Below are 19364 nucleotides of genomic sequence, written 5' to 3'. Positions count from 1 at the left end.
TAAATTCCAATGCAGGAACTCTACGTAGGACGTAGCTCATTTCGTTTAAAAAATCTTTTCGTGTATGAAAGTAGTTACCATTTAAATAATAATATAACAAATAACATGACATAAAGCTTAAATTGTGTATGTACCTATATTATGTGTACTTTTCATAAAAAAAGGCAAAAATAGAGTCAGCTACGAACTAGGGACATAAAAAAATACTATTATTAAAATTGAGTAGTAAAAAATGGATCAGAAATCATTCAAAACTCAAAGTCAAAAGCACAAAAACAAATCGGGAAAACACATGAATAGATATGCGAAAGCTCACACTGTATGACGGTGTAAAGCGTGGAGAAAAGCTTACGTTGCATAATACCAAACGTGTCACAATACCTATCAGTCCTGGGACACCAAGGGCACACAGGGCCAGCAACAATCCACCGAGCGCACATCGCGTTTGAAACGCCTTCAACATTTTTCCAAACTCACATCATCCCGAAACATTTTCCACCAAAACACAATGAAACTTTAGACCGGGAAAACCTTTAACAGCATATTAGTTACCAACGTTATCCCATTATCAACCATAACCCAAGAAACGTGTCATTGACCCTTCATAATTTTAACCTATAATTGGATTAAGGTTGTAACTTGTACTGCGTAAATGAATACGCGCGTGAAATGGGGAATAGCACCGCGCGAGATACACCCTGCCCGTTACAATGCTGACACGGTACTAAAATTTCTGCAATGGTGGCATAAAAACATGCGGGCCGTAGCCAGTCGTAGCTCTCCGTAGGCCGTAGCATTTTGGGAAAGTCCAACACACATTGATCGAGTTTCCGTGGAAATTTGTTTCTTTTACGAGTTCTGTGAAAAGTTTGTAAGACGGACCTTTCAGATCTTTCGTAGCAGCTTCCCACAGAACAATGGAAGCTTCCCTTTAAATATTGCTACGACTGACGTCAGTGTAAAGTTTTCAAGAGAAGAAACCCTAGCGCACTCCTCAGCGCTTTCCAAACAAATGTAATTTGGTGCTCTATTAAATTCTAACTAAACTCAACGAAATTTTGTGAACTCGTTCTCGAAATAAAATCTGTGTCTGTGGTTTTCCAGACTTTTATAAAAATGTGTAGTTTTAAAGTTACACGGGCTCAAATAATAAGGCTTATATCAAGAAGGGCATAGGCTACTTTTTATCCCGGAAAATAAAAGAGTTCCTACGGGATTAAAAAAAACTGAAATCCACGCGGGCGAAGTAGGTATAGTATAATCTGCTTTAATTTTATTATCATAATCCATATCCATACTAATATTATAAATGCGAAAGTGTGTCTGTCTGTCTGTCTGTCCGTCTGTCTATCTGCTACGTTTTCACGGCCCAACCGCTGAACCGATTTTAATGAAATTTGGTACAGACTTGGGATACATCCCGGGGAAGAACATAGGTTACTTTTTATCCCGGAAAATCAAAAAGTTCCTACGGGATTTAAAAAACCGATATCCACGCGGGCGAAGCCGTGGGCATCCTCTAGTAAATAATATAGTGAACGCTAGTCTTGATTTGCTATAACAACCTTTACAGAAGGCCCATTTGAAATGACTTAGTCGTCTATTTATATCTATTAAACATCTCATACCATAAGTTACTCCTGCCCAAAATTACCGTAAGGCACCTATAAAGGGCCATAGAGACATCGTGACTGAATCAAAATCACGATCGACTCGCATTGGTATGTGTTAGGGCCTATAAGGGCCATCGATAAGGTTTAAGAGCTACATTTAATAAAATGCGCACGTACAGAGTCCTGTGAACTAATGTCGGTCTATCAGAACCATCGGTCAGAACCGTAATCATTGGTTAAATAGTAAATATATTCGATACTAAATTCCCTGCTTATATTTTATTCGTGTGAAAGCGTTTTGTTTGTTGGTTTGTCCTTCGATCACGCGGAACACCGCCACTGGTCGACCTGTGGTGTATGTTAAAAATCCCGAACTTTTCGGATTTTTGGGGTTCCGTACCTCAAAAGTAAAAACGGAACCCTTACAGGACCACTTTACTGTCTGTCTGACTGTCTATCTGTTATCGGTCTGTCTGTAACTAAAATGTGTTTCAATTTTCAAAGTAAGATAACTATACCAAGTGGGATATCATATGAAAGGGCTTTACCTGTACATTCTAAAACTGATTTTTATTTGGTTTTATGCGTTTTTGATTTATTGTGCAAAATGTTGGAAAAAATACCCGAGTACTGAGGGTTCTCAGTGCGCGAGTCTGACTCGCACTTAGCCGTTTTTTTCGGGATAGAAAGTAGTAGTCTATGTCACTCTCCAGATCTTTAACCTTATCATAATATGATCTGAAGAGTGACATAGGCTACTTTTTATCCCGGAAAACCAAAAAGTTCAGCGAGTGAAATTGCGAGCATCATCCAGTAAAGAATAGACGCTATAAAAGATAGAGTAGGTACGTACATACTTACTTCTTCGTGTAACGGATTTTTCGGCGTCAGTTTACGGAACGTACGAGTAGGAATTTAGTCATTGGTTCTTGCGTTATAATAGCCAGGATAGCCTAATAGAACATTTGGACAATTGGACAAAATATCAGAAATCTCGAGGCTCAACGGAGACTTCATTCCATAGAGCGCCATACATTTTGTCTTTACAGCAGCGCGCCCGGGGCGCTTGCCATTTCAAGTTCTTTTGAATTAATAAAGTCATAACCCTTCCTTTTGGCTTTGCCGCAATCGGGTAAAAAAGAGTAATAGGTAGGTACAATTACTTTGTACAAATTGATGAATTTCGACTATGTAGGGGTGTCAGACCTTTACGATGCCTCGCCGTCCAATAATAAAATGCCGAGGCGGGTACTAGGACGAAAACTTCCTTAGCAGACTCATCAAAATATATCCTGCACAGTTAAATTACTTACCTATAAAATATTGTGACATCGTAGTTAAGGGAAGGATGACGAACATTGAAAACAACAAGAACTCTTAACCAAAGACATTTTATTGGAATACTTATTTTATTAGTAAATAATATACTTAAATCACAATAACAAAGGTTGGTTATTTAAATGTATGTCTACACTTACATAATATAATCATAACCACACATCTCACGCTCTGTTAACCACAGTCTAGTAATCGTACAGTTGGATAACGAACGTACATGCGCAGAACTGACGGCTCTTACGAGTCCGCTTGAGGTAGACGGTCCAGTCGAAGTGAAAGACGAAAAATAATAATGTCCAAGCATGACATATAGACGTATAATGAAAAAAATGGATACAAATAATCTTTTGGAGATACAATAATTTATCTTCATCAATAACCCGCCGAATAATCCTTTAAAAGTTTCAGATGGATGGAACGAAACTAGATGGCCAAATTTTAACTAGAAGCGTAGGTTCTTTGGACACTGCAAAACAGCTTTTAAAAAAACTTGAAACTACTAATTATTATTAATATTGTTTAGAAATTTGAACTTCAAAACAAGTTACTGAATTAGGCAAACAAGGCAGTAAAATAGCAGCTCGGAACCAAACCTTAACAAACTGTATGATTCCTAAACTGTGTTTATATTGTACTCATCTGAACACATTTTGTATATTTAAAAATTCAAATGAAACGCAAATTATAAGGGTGCAACCACATATTGCGGGCGTCGAGTTTTTTTTTTTTGACAATGTCGCTGACAAAAGTAAAGGTTCCCAAACATAAAGACGTACAAACCGAAGCTCAACTGTGCTTGTCCTCTGTCAAGGCGCTATGGTTACCTAAAATCGGTTCATTAGTTTAGGAGCTACGATGCCATAGACAGATATACAGATTCACGCGTCAAACTTATAACACCCCTCTTTTTGGGTCGGGGGTTAAAAATGGAGAAAATGTTCAGTATTATTAATCATCATTTTTCTCTAACAAAACAAGGTGGCCAGGCCGCCTATTACGATAAAAGTATGTTTAAAATGAACGTATTTTATAATTTAGGGCTTGGCTGAGCCACATTTGTTAAAAGTGTACTGATTCTTTCACAATCATTGAAAATGTTAGAATGTGCGACAGAGAAGGAAAAGGTAACCCATAGCGCTTTAGCACAAAAAACAGCCATACAAAATCACATATCACATAATAGTAAATTTTTACTCTTGGGAACCAGCGGGAACAAAAAGTGCAATTTATAGATCAAGATAGATTAACAAATAATATTATAACTTTTTTAATTAAAAAAAAAAACTTTGATCTAAAAGTGAAAAGAAGCATTATTGAATGCCTAATTGAGCTATAAAACCTAAATAAACAAATAAATAGCAACAATTTGTGAGTTAATTTATACTATATATCACACATAATATTATGTATATTACATAAGTATTATAGGTAAATTATACTATAACATAATGGTGATTATTATTCTATGCTGTTTCACAAACTATTCTGAATAGGTATTTTTTTTTAATATCTTTGTAATTTTATAATTTTTTTTATATTGTTGATTAATTAGGATTGCCTACTTACACCAATTACTTATCGAAATAGAAATTTCAACGAAAGCCGCATATGTAGTATAGGAAAAGTCTAAAAGCAAATACAATATTATGTAGTGGCAACAATTCTTTTGATTTAGTAAAAATTGAACTACCTTAACAAATCTCAAAAAGCTTAAATTCTGAAATAATTGAATGTCCACATTGCGACTATAAAGTTTAAAAACAATATGGATTAAAAAAAAAGAATATTAGTCATGTTAGTCATGACTAATATCCCCCTTTCCCCTCCAACTAAGCGTAAAGCTTGTGCTAGGAGTGGGTACGACAAAAGTGCAATGGGTGGGATTTGAACCGCCGACCTTTCGGATTTTAGTCCACTTCTTAACCGTTGAGCTATTGAGGCTATATTAAAATTTAAATTAAATGTTGTAAGTACTAGAAATAACAATAATAAGGAAATGTCACAAAATCAAGTAAAGCAAGCGCGTGCCAGACTTTCGTTATTTTATAAAAGCTGAAAGTTTCTCTGTGTACAATACACAGTCCAACACAGGATGGAACAATCAGCGACTATGAAGTTTGGATCATGGTGGCTTTGGGAGGTATAACAGGTAATAAAGGTGTAAAAATTTTACGTCAAAGTAGTTATTATATTTCTTTACATATTGTTATTCGTAATTGCTGTACGTACTCTTTAATTTCTCTGTTAAAGGTTTACACTGCTTGAGCACTACAAAAGTATCACGCTGATGATTCTATTATTTTTCTATTGTTCTAGATCTAGATAGTTTTGATTAGTGCGAAAGCTGAGCCGGGTGGTACGAGACACCAGGTCAGTGCAGAGCAAGTCTCTTCGTCATAAATAAAAATATGTGTATGGAATGACTGATTAATAAATCATTCAATCAAACATCTTGGAAAAGCGGTAACAAATCTAATATCTATCTTACAAATTACGATCTAATAATAGCCTATTTACTTACTTAGTAGCAATAGAAATATATTTGTCTTAACAACGTTTATTGAACTGCATAATATGCAAGGTGTTACCAGAACGCTAGTAAAAATGAAGACAGGTGATAGTACTGATGATTTCTGATAAGGTATCACAAAAAAAAACACAAAAAAATCCTGTATTGTTTAAAAGTTCACAATATATTGCAAATAAAACACTTGACTGACGCAAGAGGTCAACGAACTTTGCGTAAACAGGCCACTCGGGGTCAATGCCGCGTCGAAGGTGAGGCATTGACCTGAGTTTTGAACGCTGTACATTGCGGGTTTGAAAAATACTAAACCACTAAAATTACAAGATAAGGCAAGTGGTTATTGTCATATGATTGTGTTTAGGTAGTATAATAATAACCCTAAGTTTTTGCTAGCGTTCTGGTTACATCTTGTATTATTTTTATAATACGTATTTAAAAAAAACTGAAGAATGATAATTTAAATGCCATGACGCATGCATGTCACTAGCATTGTCAATACAGTAGTAAAAACTGAGAGTCAGTCAATATTTTATGATTGGCTTTAGCTCTATGTGCAATCTCCTTTATAATTCCAATAAACTGTAATGAAAATTCAGTACAGATGATAAGATAAACATGCATTTTGAGGAGAAAAATCTTAACTTAGAATGGTATCTTAAACTACTTAATACTAACATTTGACCGTAGAACAGATTGACGGGTGCATAACAAATTGGCCCAATGTTAAAGTCATTACACACTAAAGCCTGAAATATATTAAAAACGCGACTGCACGACAAGCCATCACACAGAAAGCGCGCGTACGCGAGTCAGATTTGCGGTACACTTAACGGCGCTTATCATGCCGTCTCACTCACACACTACACAGGTATAATGTGTACAAGTGAGAGAGGATGATTATAACCGCCATTTTCAATTCGTTTAGTGTCACAAGATATTATATGAATGTGTGGGATTGTGACGTCAGCCACGCCCGCTACGTCACCGATATCCTGACTGCGCTTGTCTTCGGAGATCTTTTTTTTTTTTAAATTGGAAGATTCATGCCTGGAAAACAGTGCAACGATGAGGTCTACGTTGGAACAACGCTTACCTATTCACTTTTGCTTTAAAGGTATTAAGTTTTACATGCCGGAAGGGTATTTCTTCAACAAGGGCAATCGCAGCGCGTGGAAACGATACACAATACGTGTTACTTCAAGATACGTCAACAGAACGCGCGCCTATCACTTTTATGTCACATCGACAAAATAAAAAAAAAATTACACCAAGCGAGAAAAAAATCAAAAAATGTACGTATAAACAAGTTAGTATTAGCAATAAGCAATCGAAAAATAAGTCAACAAAAATAAAGAATTTTATGATTCATCTTAAGGATTTCACTTTTTTTTCTACAAATATTCGAAACGCACGAACCTGCAGCCGCCACGATGAATTTCGACTGTGACGTCACATGGACAGTAGTTGTACTTGTAATGTATTTCACTAAGAGAATTCCGTTTTTTTCCTATCTGTGTGACATTATGACAGCTGATGAACCTAAACAAAATGGCAGTTAGAATTTCGCGAGGTTTAAATCTTTATTGCATTTATCGATCGAATAAATTTTTTGTGATTTTTTTTGTAGTTTATTATCTATTAGGATCAAATACACTTTTCAAAAAAGGGTAAAATACCCTATTCGCGCAGAAAAGAGCGACTAAACCCGAATATGAAAACCAGTAAAATACAGACCTTGTAGCTTGACGTTAAGATTTGAAACACGAACGAGAAAGAGACCCTGCAACGCAGCGGGTTTCGAACATGGCGCGTAGAAAACAACCAATAGCGAGCGAAGGCGCACTATGATTGGCCGAGATATTTCCGCGCCATTCGAATATAAGATTTCTGTGCAAGTACATCAGCTAACTTACAAAAGTAGTAGTACACGAGTACAATTTATAATTTACGGATCTATATCTGAATATGAAGACTGTAGGGACAGGAATCCGACGCACGTTTCAAAGTAGTTTTTTTTATTACAATTTTTAGTCGCTGACGCGCATTCTCTGCGTAGCCGTATCACATCTGTGGCAGGAACTCGATGGGCGTCGCGAACTTGAAGTCCTCTGGGAACAGTTTGGCCGCGAATGGGTACATGAGCTTGTATGATTGTCGGATTGTGACGTCGGCCACTCCTGCGATGTCACCGATCTCCTTCTGACTGCGCTTGTCTTCTGACGCCTGGTGATGGATTTAAAAAATTATGTAGCTTGTAGCAAGTGCGCAAAGTAGAGCATTAAAGTCGAGGCACGTAATATCCCCTCTGGAGACGGATACGTTTTAGTACGGAAACCAGCCCAGAGAGAAAAGAAGAAAAAGACCCCCTCTGGAGGCGAGGATTTTTAAGTAGCATTGAGATTCTAGAGATTAATTTTCACTATGTATGTTTATCTTATGATGATTTTCAATACATTTGTGAGTAAAAACAATAAGACGTTATCACCAGTACCATAGTATATTTAGGTCTTGTACAGTACCCGGTCGTAAGTTCAATAGATTCTAACTAGAGAACAGAGATGTACTGACTAGTCAGAAAAGCCAACGATGTAGCCATATTGGTAGTCTACTTAACCATTTTAAGAGGTTAAATAAGAGGCACTTTACGAAGAAAATCCATATGAATATAAATGCAAAAGTGTCTGTCAGTCTGTCTTATAGCTTTTCACAACAGTTTGAGCGATTTTGATGAAATTTAGTACAGAGTTAGCTTACATTCCGGGGGATGACATAGGCTACTTTTTATCCCGGAAAATCAAAGAATTCCCACGGGATTCTCAAATGCCCATCCATTTAACCGATTTATATGAAAGGTACAGAGGTAGCTTGCATCCCGGAAACTGACATAGACAACTTTTTATCCCGGAAAATCAAAGAGTTCCCACAGGATTTATAATAAAACCTAAATCCACGCGGACGAAGTCGCGGGTATCATCAATACTGAAATGATAGTAATATTATTTCAACAATTACCTGTGACGCCATGTAAATAGCAGCAGCGGCCACCGAGATGGGGCTCCTGCCCGACACTATGTCCAGTTCCCCGGCTTTCCTCGCGATGTGCGTGGCCGCGCGCTGCACGGAGTTGGGCAGGCCCAGGTTGGCGCAGAAGCGGCTCATGAAGTCCGCCGTCGTGATCAGGTCCACGGATGTTTCGAGCGCTTTGAGGATCAGTTTGAAGCACCTTCCAATTTCCTTGAAAGATAAAAGGTAAAGATAGATATAGAAGAAGTGTGGTGGAATTAATATTCACTTTTCTTTAAGTCACTAAAAATATTAAAGTCGCAAAGTGTGTTTGTTTGTTGTTTTATTGGTTTGTCCTTCAATCACGTCGCAACAGAGCAACGGATCGACGTGATTTTTTTCACGGGTACAGTTAATAGATAGCGCTTTGATCTACAAAAGTGTGGTGTCAAATTCAAATTCAAATTATTTTTATTCAAGTAAACTTTTACAAGTGCTTTCGAATCGTCAAAATAATCTACCACTGGTTCGGAATTCCGTTCCTACAGAGAAGAACCAGCAAGAAACTCGGAAACTCGGTGTAATTTATGTTCGCTTTTCGTTAAGTCACTAAGCATACTTATTATAAAGGCGAAAGTGTGTATTTGCTGGTTTATTGGTTTGTCCTTCAATCATGTCGCAACGGAGCAACAGATCGACGTAATTTTTTTTACGGGTACAGTTAAAGACCAATAAAGTGCCGCAGTCTACTTTTTATACCGGAAAATTAGAATCCTCAGAATTTCGCGTGATATTTTAAATGAGTGTACCTTCTTGCTGATTTTGCTGACGGCGCAGATCTCCTTGAAGGTGCGCGGCACGCCCTCCTGGCGGCACGCGATGTAGAGGCAGGCGGACGCGATCGCGTCGTTGGCGCGCCCTTTCAGGTTCTTGCCGTCGTGCACCTGGAATTATTCAAAATGGATAGATCAGGCGCAGGATCACTAGTCATTTTTTTTTCTCGTCTGACTTTAAACAGACTAGCCAATGTCAAGTTTGTAGTTATTCACAAGTTAGGGAAACTATATAAATATGGACTTCGTCTGTGCCGGCGCTCGCCGACACACGCGGCGCCCCTTTAGAGCGCTTCCCAGTCAGTTCCACCACCAAAGAACACCAACTAACACAAAAACCGGCCAGTTAACAAAAAAAACACTCCAAAAAGGCACGCGCGCCAGCAAACGCCAACACAGACGCAGTCTCACTAGTCATTGGAGTTAAATGTAGTAATACGTGTACGTATTAAGGTATGAACTTATTTTCTGACAGGTCTTTGTTGATTTATTACGATTGTAGGCAGTAAGTACTTTTATATGTCTTTGAGCTGCATCACTGGTAATACAGCAATAAGCTGCAGTGCACTGGAATGCCATTGGAATTTGACGGCCTCCGTAGCGCAGTGGTCTTATTAGTGGGAGGTCCCGGGTTCGATTCCCAGCAGGGGTTTGGAATTTTATAATTTCTAAATTTCTGGTCTGGTCCGAGGCTTCCATGTAGAAACCGTAAGTATGAGTTTAATGAAAACTGTCATACCCCTTTCCAGGTTAGCCCGCTTCCATCTTAGACTGTGTCATCACTTACCACAAGGTGAGATTGCAATCAAGGGCTAACTTGTATATGAATTAAAATAAATAAATATGTGAATACCATTCAAAGTCATTTTTAATTTTATTTGACCTTAGTACAAAAATGTAATATACCAAAGGTAGGTAGGCAACAGTATGTAGGTTGAAATGAAGCTAAAAATATTTTCTATAATTATCAGTTGTCATAGAATTTGTGTTATTTGTGTCACCACACATTCACTAAGTGTAAACACAATTAGCATTCTAATGAGCTTGAGTGATAAAACTAGTATTTGAATAACTATAAGGTACGTCAAAATTCTAAACGTTTTTAAAGTGAAGTTAAGAAATATTTCATTCATTTAAATGATGTCCTTTGGTGAGTATACAAAAAAATGAGTAAATTACACAGTGGTACCCTACATAACCCAATCCATCAATCAAATTGAATCATATCAAATTGTACTACTTTAGCAACTCTAAAGAAATGTGTCATTTTGTTTTAGTGCAAGATAGTTGACTTGATATTATGATAATTGTCATGATTTATTTTGTAAATAATCCATTATTTTTTAAAAAGCAATTATAATAATAGCCTAGTGGTAACACTTTGGCCTCCTATTATAACAGCCTAGGTTCAATTGCGGGCATACACTTGTAACTTTTCGGAATCATGTGCATTTTAAGCAATTAAATATAACCAGATATAACAGTGAAGGAAAACATTATGAGGAAACCTACATGCCTGAGAATTCAGATGTCTTAAAATTCATATTTGACCAGCATGGTGGACTGTGGTCTAGACTCTACTCTTCTCAACCTGAGAGGAGACCCAAACTCCGTAGTGAACCAATGATGGGTTGTGATGATAATTTGAAAGTATGTATTGTCTTACCTGTTTGAACAAATTGTTAGCTCTGTCCACAATAGTTTTAGGTAAGTTGATCCTGTCGGCCATTGTATTTATTTCCCTGAACGCATTGATTAGAGCTCTGTCTGTGCTGCTTATGTTCCTTCTATTCTGGTACTTGGACACGCCGAAGCTGTCGAAGGAGGCATCTCCACGGCCAGGACCGATGATGGTGGATAGATCTCCACCAGATAGAAGAGGGTTTTCTGGGCCACCCACACGGGACGGGTCAACTCCTGACTTCTCGTTACTGAAGGTACGCCACTCTGAACCCACGTCAATTACTCTGTAGGAAATTTCAAAATAATTTGCTTAGATATTAATTACTGACTGATAGTTGATACACACTCCCAGTGAAAAGAATAGCACTTTAATTGGTGCCAAGTCTGTAATCAAAATTGGAAAGTTTAACTTTTTATTATGAACCATTGTAAAAAGAATGTCATTCCTTTAAGATCTTTGAATTTAGTTTACCACTTTGTATACTAATGTAACTTTGTATACTATAATGTACTGTGCAATGAAAACCTTATCCTATCCTAATCCTGCTAGTAGTATTATGTATAAGTGTGATAATTTGCATGTTTGAATGTTTGTTACTCCTTCACACAACAATAACTGAACCAATTTGGCCGAAAGTTGGAATGTAAATAGCTTATACCCTGAATCGACACATAGCTTACTTGTTACCAGCCAATCAAAGAGTTGCTGCAGAAAGTTACAAGACCTATATCCACCAATGAAATCATAGGCATTTTACATCTAGTTAAGAACTAACTACAGGAATCAGCTTTAACAAATACAAATGAGAAAACCTCAATATAATTTAGCAGTTACTGAATCTAAAGCTTAACTTTCCTAAGTATGGTTACAAAGGTGAGCTGACCTGGTTACTGCAAAATTGTACCAAAAGATTACGTAACTTTTTATGCAATTATTTCAATTATAGCAATCAGTCTAAGTAAATGAATTATAGGTATTCTTGTGAACAATATGAAACACAAGTTATATTGAAATAATGTCAACAACCAAAAAATTTTCTGTCAATTGTGTAATTCAAAAATAGGTCACGTCTGCATAACTAATATTATTTATTTACTAAATTTCACATTTACGATGCATCAGATTCAGCAAAATTCACATGGTGTGTCTACCAGATCCCAAAATGTATAAAACACTATATATCTATTTTATAATTTTACTGTGTTTTACATACACTTGAAGGAAATTTCAAAATTAATTTTTATACAGTAGGTATAAATATCAATCAATAATTCGTTCTATGCTTTATGTACATAAAAGTGAAGAATAATACTGTACAATCAATGTGCAAAGAATACATTTCAAAACCTTCCATATCCTTGCATTTATAGGTGATATAATATAATGCGCTGAGAAATTTAAATGTAACAATGTATCCATTTTTCTTTAGCCACCTCAATAAATAGATAAATAAATCCCAGAAAACTTCTCAGAGGCATAATATAGCAGAGCATGCCACCAACATGCTATAACATATTTAGTTGTAAATAGTTACAAAATGGACTCAATACCAGCATAATACAAACAAAATACAGGTATTGCAATTATCTCTTGAACATAAAAGCAATGAAATTGTACAATCAAATGTGCAATTGATATTTCGAAATCGCCCATATCCTTACACAATTATTATTGGCCTTGGCACATAAAACCTTTATAGGTGATATAATTCACTGAGGATCTGAAATGTACTTACCTGTATAATAATCTATTTTGCTTGAGTAAACTAAAAGGAAGTAAATCATAGGACCTTCTCGGAGAAACGAATAAGAGACGCACTTTAAGAAGTTAAGACATTCTTAGATTGGTATCTTTTTCACTTGTATTAGTTTCATTGTTAGTTTGCTGCAAGAATCTCCTCTACATCACGCGTAGAGCGTCGTTTACGAGTTTTTGCAATAACAGACTTGTTTACCTTTTCAAATCAACTAAGGGAGATTGTAAGTAGCTATAATATACCACAAGACAAAGTTGTGATCTAGTTATTTCAACTCACCTGTCGCCAACCACGAGCCCGCATTCTGAGCAGATCATGTCACCCGCTCTGTAATCCTCAATAAGCGGTGCATCTGGATGAGCATAGCACACCACTTTATTCGCTTCAATCCTAAAACCACAAAGAAAGTTGACTAGTGAACACTGCACATTAGAAATCTTAACATAAGGCAACTTTTTTATCCCTCTCAAGAGCCAAGTTGATTCACAATCGTAAACTTACGTAAACTCATGTTTGTTACACACATTAATCAGGTTTTAATTGTTTAAACTTTAAAAAACAGAATTAATAATAATAAATAGAAAACAGACCTCGACGTGCTCGCCATGATTGTCAAGTTGCATAGACAATATAAAATTATTGTGTGATTGTGTGCATGTGTGCTGCCACGGTGTTGCCGCTAAAGAAGCTCAAGTTGCATAGATAGTCAATAAAATTATTGCTGTCAAAAAAACGAATATATTTATTAATTATTTCAAATATTTTTTTGCCGTCAGCGGAGAAACCATTTATCATTTACGAATTAACTAGTTCAATCGAGAACAATAGCATCGCTACCTATCTATCAACGTTAAATAAGGTAGTTACTGTTACTTTTCAGTAAAGATCAACGATCATGCGAGTTCGACTCATACAATCAATGGATAAACGACAAAGACTAAAAGCGCTATTCAGTCAATGCCAAAAGCTAGTAGAAAAATTAACCACCGCTTGATGACTAGGAACTTATAATATAACGTTGACGAAATTTTTTTTCTTTAGAATTTCTCTACACCAATCTACTCCACTTCGCCATAAATTAGTTCCTATAGTCGGTTAAAAAGGTAATTTAGGAAAGAAAATGTGGGAATGCATGAAACTTAGTAAAACCCCATACTTATGTGAAAATGAATTTTGTAATAAATACATTGGAGTTTTTGAGATTTTACTGTGTATTTTTTAATTAAATGAATATTTAATAAAAACCTTTTATTTTTCTAATTGGTTTTAATTTTGTTTTTTAGTTTTTATTTGGATTAAGGTTCATTTTATAAAAAAAACTTATGTTAATGTCAATTTCAAATAAAATATAATACTCTTTTTGTAATAAACTATTTGAATAAGAACTTATATTTACGCATTTTAATATTACGCTTATTAGATAATACATATTTCGAGTAAAACTAGCGTTGTACCACAACTACTATTTCCCTAAAATTTGGAAAAAAAATTATACTGGCCACACCAATTTGAAAACCATAGACAAAGATATTTCTGTTGATTTATTTTAAAATGTACCGGCACTGGATGTAAGGCTTTTTCGATTTCGAAAATTATAGTACAAATAGCCCGTGCAAATCGATGACTTATGAGCTGATTATATTAGGTTTATTTTATTTATTTTTAACCCCCAACCCAAAAAGAGGGGTGTTATAAGTTTGACGTGTGTATCTGTGTATCTGTGTGTCTGTGTATCTGTGTATCTGTGTATCTGTGTATCTGTGTATCTGTCTGTGGCATCGTAGCGCCTAAACGAATGAACCGATTTTAATTTAGTTTTTTTTGTTTGAAAGGTGGCTTGATCGAGAGTGTTCTTAGCTATAACCCAAAAAAATTGGTGCAGCCGTTTAAGAGTTATCAGCTCTTTTCTAGTTTTCTTGTAGAAAAGAAGGTTACATAACCGTTAGGTTCTTAATATTATGTCAATTGACAAATGTCAAGCTGTCAAGATGGACGTTGCCTTGATACATAATTATTTATTTGAAAATGATGTTTTGGAAAACTCTGATACTTTGGATCGTAGGCGCGGAATAGTCCAAGAAAATCGGTTCATCCGTTTGAAAGTTATCAGGTCTTTTCGGTCTTTTCTAGTTACTGTAACTTCACTTGTCGGGGGTGTTATAAATTTTTAATTTACACTTGTTATTAATAAGTTTCACTAGTGATTATTACAATAATTATCTTAGATTATATAAAGTTAATTTCATAAATAATATATAATATGTACTGTCATAAACTCATAACTCAGGCATTTCATATCCCAGTGGTTTGAATTAGAAACGAGGAAGCAAATCGCTTCGTATGTCCGTTGGATTTCGACTTTATACGGGTGCAGACTGCAGACCTTTACGATGCAAGAAACTGAACATACTAAACATATAAGATGGGAGCCTCTTACTACTAAATTCTTTAATGTAATGATACCTACCTGACCACCAGTTAGGTATATAAAATAAGTCGCTGCAAATCAAATCCACTCCCTCGAATTTTATTATTACATTCAAGTCAAGAGTGAATAGGCATATCTTCTAGGCAAGCACGCTCCATCTTAGGCTGCATCGTAACTTGTAGTAGCCAAGCGCTTACTCAACTCTTTATAAATTCAAACCATTTCAAACCGTATTCTAACCATTTTCCTACTCTACCTACAAAATATATCTTCCCAGACTTAAGTGTGGGAATTTGACAATGTGATAACACTCACATTATTTAAATATCAAATTCCCAGACCGAGTCCGAGGGAAGGATTTTACCGTGATTTGTTATGCGTCTGACTCTGGCCACGGAGGGCACACGAGCGGAACCGGCAGCGCTCCGCTGCGCTCGCGCCGCTGGTTTCAACTTCAAGGACTTTTATCCTTGGCTGGTTTTATAATATTACCTACTAGCTGATGCCGGTTGCTTCGTCCGCGTGGTTTTGAAAAATCCCGTGGGAACTCTTTAATTTTCCGTGATAAAAAGTTGCCTATATCAGCCCCTGTGTCTTTAAAGTAAATAGGTATAAATCACGTCCGTTACTCAGTTGCGTCGTGATTGAAGGACTGACCAATAAATAAACTATAACACATTTTCGCCTTTTAACCCCCGACCCAAAAAGAGGGGTGTTATAAGTTTGACGTGTGTATCTGTGTATCTGTCTGCGGCATTGTAGCTCCTCAACTAATGAACTGATTTAAATTTCGTTTTTTTTTTTTTTGTTTGAAAGGTGGCTTGATCGAGAATGTTCTTAGCTATAATCCAAGAAAATCGGTTCAGCTGTTTGAAAGTTATCAGCTCTTTTCTAGTTAATGTAACCTTCACTTGTCGGGGGTGTTATAAATTTTTAATTTACACTTGTATAATATGGAATTGGGTAGTGCACCTACCGCTAAAATACAGTCCTACCAAGTAGGTAAATAGCTTGTAAGTAGTTACCTCGCAATCCCCGGCTCTCACTGCCCGACACTCGCTCACTTGGCTACAATCTTAGAATAAAAACCCAGGCTACAATGTATTGTTACAGCAAGAATATCATAAATTCAGCCAATCACAACAATTGCGATTGTGATATGATTAATGCACCTAACCTACAGGTGGTCGAATTTATATCTGCCATTCTATTATATCCCATAATTTTCTTTCTAAAGTAGGTATGATACGGAACGGTACTTTCCCATACCGTAGCAGCTAAGTATTTTGAAAGGACAGTTAAGAGAAAGTTGGTTCTAAAACTTATTTTTGCAGAAACACCTGGAATAACGGGAAGAGGAATAGGTAATATCTACCAGACATCCAGGATAAGTCCGTATGAGGTAACACTAATTACTGAAGTATAGTAAACAATAATAATACTTATTATTAGGTTATTTAATAAGTAGGTCCTTACTTAACATTTCAAGGTTTGTTAATTGTTCCAAGTTACAATGCCGTTACAGGTGTATTAGCTAACTTCACTTATGATTCAACAATCAATTCATTATGGCCCAATGAGACACTCAGCAGAAAGCGCAAAGATTTCAAGAGAATCTGAACTGAACTATGTAGGCCACTAGGTCGTTGACGAAACTGTACTTAGTACGACGTGATATTTGCAAAAATTGTTATATTAATATTTTCGCGCGCTGCCGGCATAAAAATATGTCGCCGGTATCGCAGTTTGAGCCATGTGCAGGTGCGATAGCTCGAGTAAAAATTAATAATAATATATGTAAATACATAGGTATCACACGAAACGACAGCTCAGCGACACGAAACGACAAATAAAAATCTGTTCAGACAGACAGACTACAAAGTGATCATATAAGGGATCGGTTTTTCCTTTTGAGGTACAGAACCCTAAAAATTGCGAAATTCGCGGGTGCGCAAACTCATTTAAGTACCTTCAAAGACAAACGAAGGATTTTTTTCAGATCTCCTGTCTGACGATATAGTTTTCTTGCATCAGTTTTTTAAATTTAGGTATAATATGTATAATATTTGGCAACATTTTAGAAGGTCAAAACTAGATAGGCAATCTAAAAAAGGTTTGGTAAGGTAATCACTAAATAGATCTGGCCTTTAGGGTATGGTAAGTACCTTTGCCTAGTTAGCATCTAGTTTCCACTAACTTGTTGCCCTTGGTTAGTTCGGGTCAACTCTTTAGGCTTGGACTGACAAAACTAGTATTGGCGACGCGTGACAGACCCCACACTATGAGAAAAAAAACGACTGCACTTCTTCAACAACTTTTTTTTTTCAAAATTTTACCTTTTCACTTTGTCTGCGTAGACAAATATTTAGGTAAGTATGCCCATGCCAAATTACAGACTTCTAGTATCTACCTAACTAATAGTCTTTGAGCTAAGCCGCGGACGGACGGACAGACAGACGGACATGGCGAAACTTTAAGGGCTCCTTGTTTACGACGGAACCCTAAAAAGATTTGAAATGTGGTCATCAGATACACTTCGTAACTTTAGTCTGTAATCTGTCAAACTAAACTAAATCACTAGCAACAACTTTATTCTATCTCTTGGTTTATATTTAACTGTTTTTATTTTTAAAGAAAACCTATTACCAAAATTAAGAATTACGAGAAGGTATTTGTATGAAAAATAAGCAGTATTAGCACATTTTTTTTTTTCATACAAATACATACCTTCTCGTAATTCTTAATTTTGGTAATAGGTTTTCTTTAAAAATAAAAACAGTTAAATATAAACCAAGAGATAGAATAAAGTTGTTGCTAGTATTAGCACATGGGGCGCCAGCCAGGTAACCTCCCAGTGTGCCTGGATGCTGCTGGTCCCTTTTGGATGCGTCCGAGGGGAAGAGCAGTGTTCGGGCCGGTGCGCCCCGGTAACATGGCTAATAATTTCTCTTCGGAGATATTGTTGGCTATGGCTAATGACCTGGCAGGGGGGGAGGTTTCTCCGCGTGTCCCTCTGACTAGCAGAGGGCACAGTGGATGAAGCGGAGGATGGGACGCGGGCGACGTGCGCGTCCCAAGGTCGGGGGACGCACTTCGTTGGTGCGTCCCGGAGGTGCGTCGATGGGGACCGAGCAGGTCCCCGGTGGAGGGTCTGCCTTGGCAGACGTCGCTGGCTGGGTCGCGGTTGTTTGCTTCGGCCGTTCCCGTGACCCAGTCGCCAGGCGACGCGCAGTAGCGCCGCTGGGGTTTAGTGGGTATTCCGGTCGCCTCTCGGCCGGCGAGTCCCACATACCCTCCCTCCGGGGGGGATGCGTAAATGCATTCCCCAGCGTCAACAAAAAAAAAAAAAAAAAAGTATTAGCACATAATATTATTAGGCTCTATAATATTACTATTGACGACAGGGGCGACAGGGGAAGATAATTAGTGAGATAGGCGTATATTGTACATAGGCGATCATAGATGGCGCTGTTAGCTTCAGATATTAAGTTGTGGTTAAAGTATGAAAAAAAATATAATTCTATATTTTTTATTAAAAATAATTGTCATTATTTTATATCTATTATTGCTTAGGTTATTTATAAAAAGTTTAAAAAAGAAAAAAACAATAATTAATTAAATAATTTAATTAAGTTCTACATCGCGCTATTGGAGTTTTTTCATATTTGTGCTATATATACAACAGTCATTACTTAGTAAGTGTACTCGCTTCGGCAGTACATATACTAAAATTGGAACGATACAGAGAAGATTAGCATGGCCCCTGCGCAAGGATGACACGCAAAATCGTGAAGCGTTCCACATTTTTTGACGAATGTTGAAGCAAGTCTTACTAATGACGGCTACTTTGACCTAATTTTTTTCTAGTCTTATGGTCACATGCCCACACAACAGCTTACCAATTTTATTCTAAGTAGATCACTGACAACTTAGTGTAAACGATAGTACGCGACAGCTTGAGATGGCAATCGGGGTGTAAGGCGTGGCAAGTCACTCGCGCTATCCCGTATATAGTGTTAGCGCGGGGGCTGTGCGGGGCGCCTCCCCGCCTCATACACCGATTGCCATCCCAACCTGTCGCGTATTATAGGTGTAATTCATGAAGCACGTCACATTGCAGAACGCGATGGCAGTTGCAGTAGCGGGACTACTATGCGCGCTTTACAGTGTACCTAATCAACA

The 19364-nt window shown here is 36.9% G+C and overlaps 2 protein-coding genes and 1 non-coding gene across 5 annotated transcripts in view; 1 reads left to right on the top strand and 2 right to left on the bottom strand.

The window, feature by feature from the left end:
• The window catches only part of LOC123879710, a 93684-nt gene extending 92974 nt beyond the window's left edge, over nt 1–710 (bottom strand). For both annotated transcript variants that reach the window (XM_045927694.1, XM_045927640.1), the window contains exon 1: nt 382–710. In XM_045927694.1, the coding sequence (XP_045783650.1) occupies nt 382–463 (82 nt within the window). In that variant the 5' untranslated portion in view covers nt 464–710. The remainder of the gene's footprint in view (nt 1–381) is intronic.
• A 4904-nt stretch (nt 711–5614) lies between these two features.
• On the bottom strand, nt 5615–13427 carry LOC123879842 (transcription initiation factor IIB). 2 transcript variants are annotated; one of them, XM_045927754.1, is made up of 6 exons: nt 13345–13427; nt 13034–13144; nt 10981–11281; nt 9291–9425; nt 8491–8712; nt 5615–7701 (listed from the first exon to the last, which is right to left on the bottom strand). In XM_045927754.1, exons 1-6 carry the CDS (start codon nt 13359–13361, stop codon nt 7540–7542), a joined length of 948 nt encoding a protein of 315 aa, XP_045783710.1. In that variant the 5' UTR covers nt 13362–13427; the 3' UTR covers nt 5615–7539. The 2 variants fall into 2 exon arrangements, with proteins under 2 accessions (XP_045783710.1, XP_045783750.1); XM_045927794.1 differs by having other exon boundaries at nt 13256–13366.
• Nucleotides 13428–18883: 5456 nt separating this feature from the next.
• On the top strand, nt 18884–18990 carry LOC123869495. Its single transcript, XR_006796905.1, has one exon. It is a non-coding gene; the product is annotated as a U6 spliceosomal RNA (small nuclear RNA).
• Nucleotides 18991–19364: the final 374 nt, after the last annotated feature.

Source organism: Maniola jurtina, chromosome 1 (genome assembly GCF_905333055.1).
Source record: "Maniola jurtina chromosome 1, ilManJurt1.1, whole genome shotgun sequence".
Lineage (NCBI taxonomy): Eukaryota > Metazoa > Arthropoda > Insecta > Lepidoptera > Nymphalidae > Maniola > Maniola jurtina.
This window is presented reverse-complemented; position numbering and strand designations above follow the sequence as displayed.

Coding starts and splice junctions, on each gene's coding strand:
- LOC123879842 (XM_045927754.1), bottom strand. Junction 11,282..13,033: donor GGGCTCGTGGTTGGCGACAG/GTGAGTTGAAAT, acceptor AATTTCCTACAG/AGTAATTGACGTGGGTTCAG. Junction 7,702..8,490: donor CTATTTACATGGCGTCACAG/GTAATTGTTGAA, acceptor ATCCATCACCAG/GCGTCAGAAGACAAGCGCAG.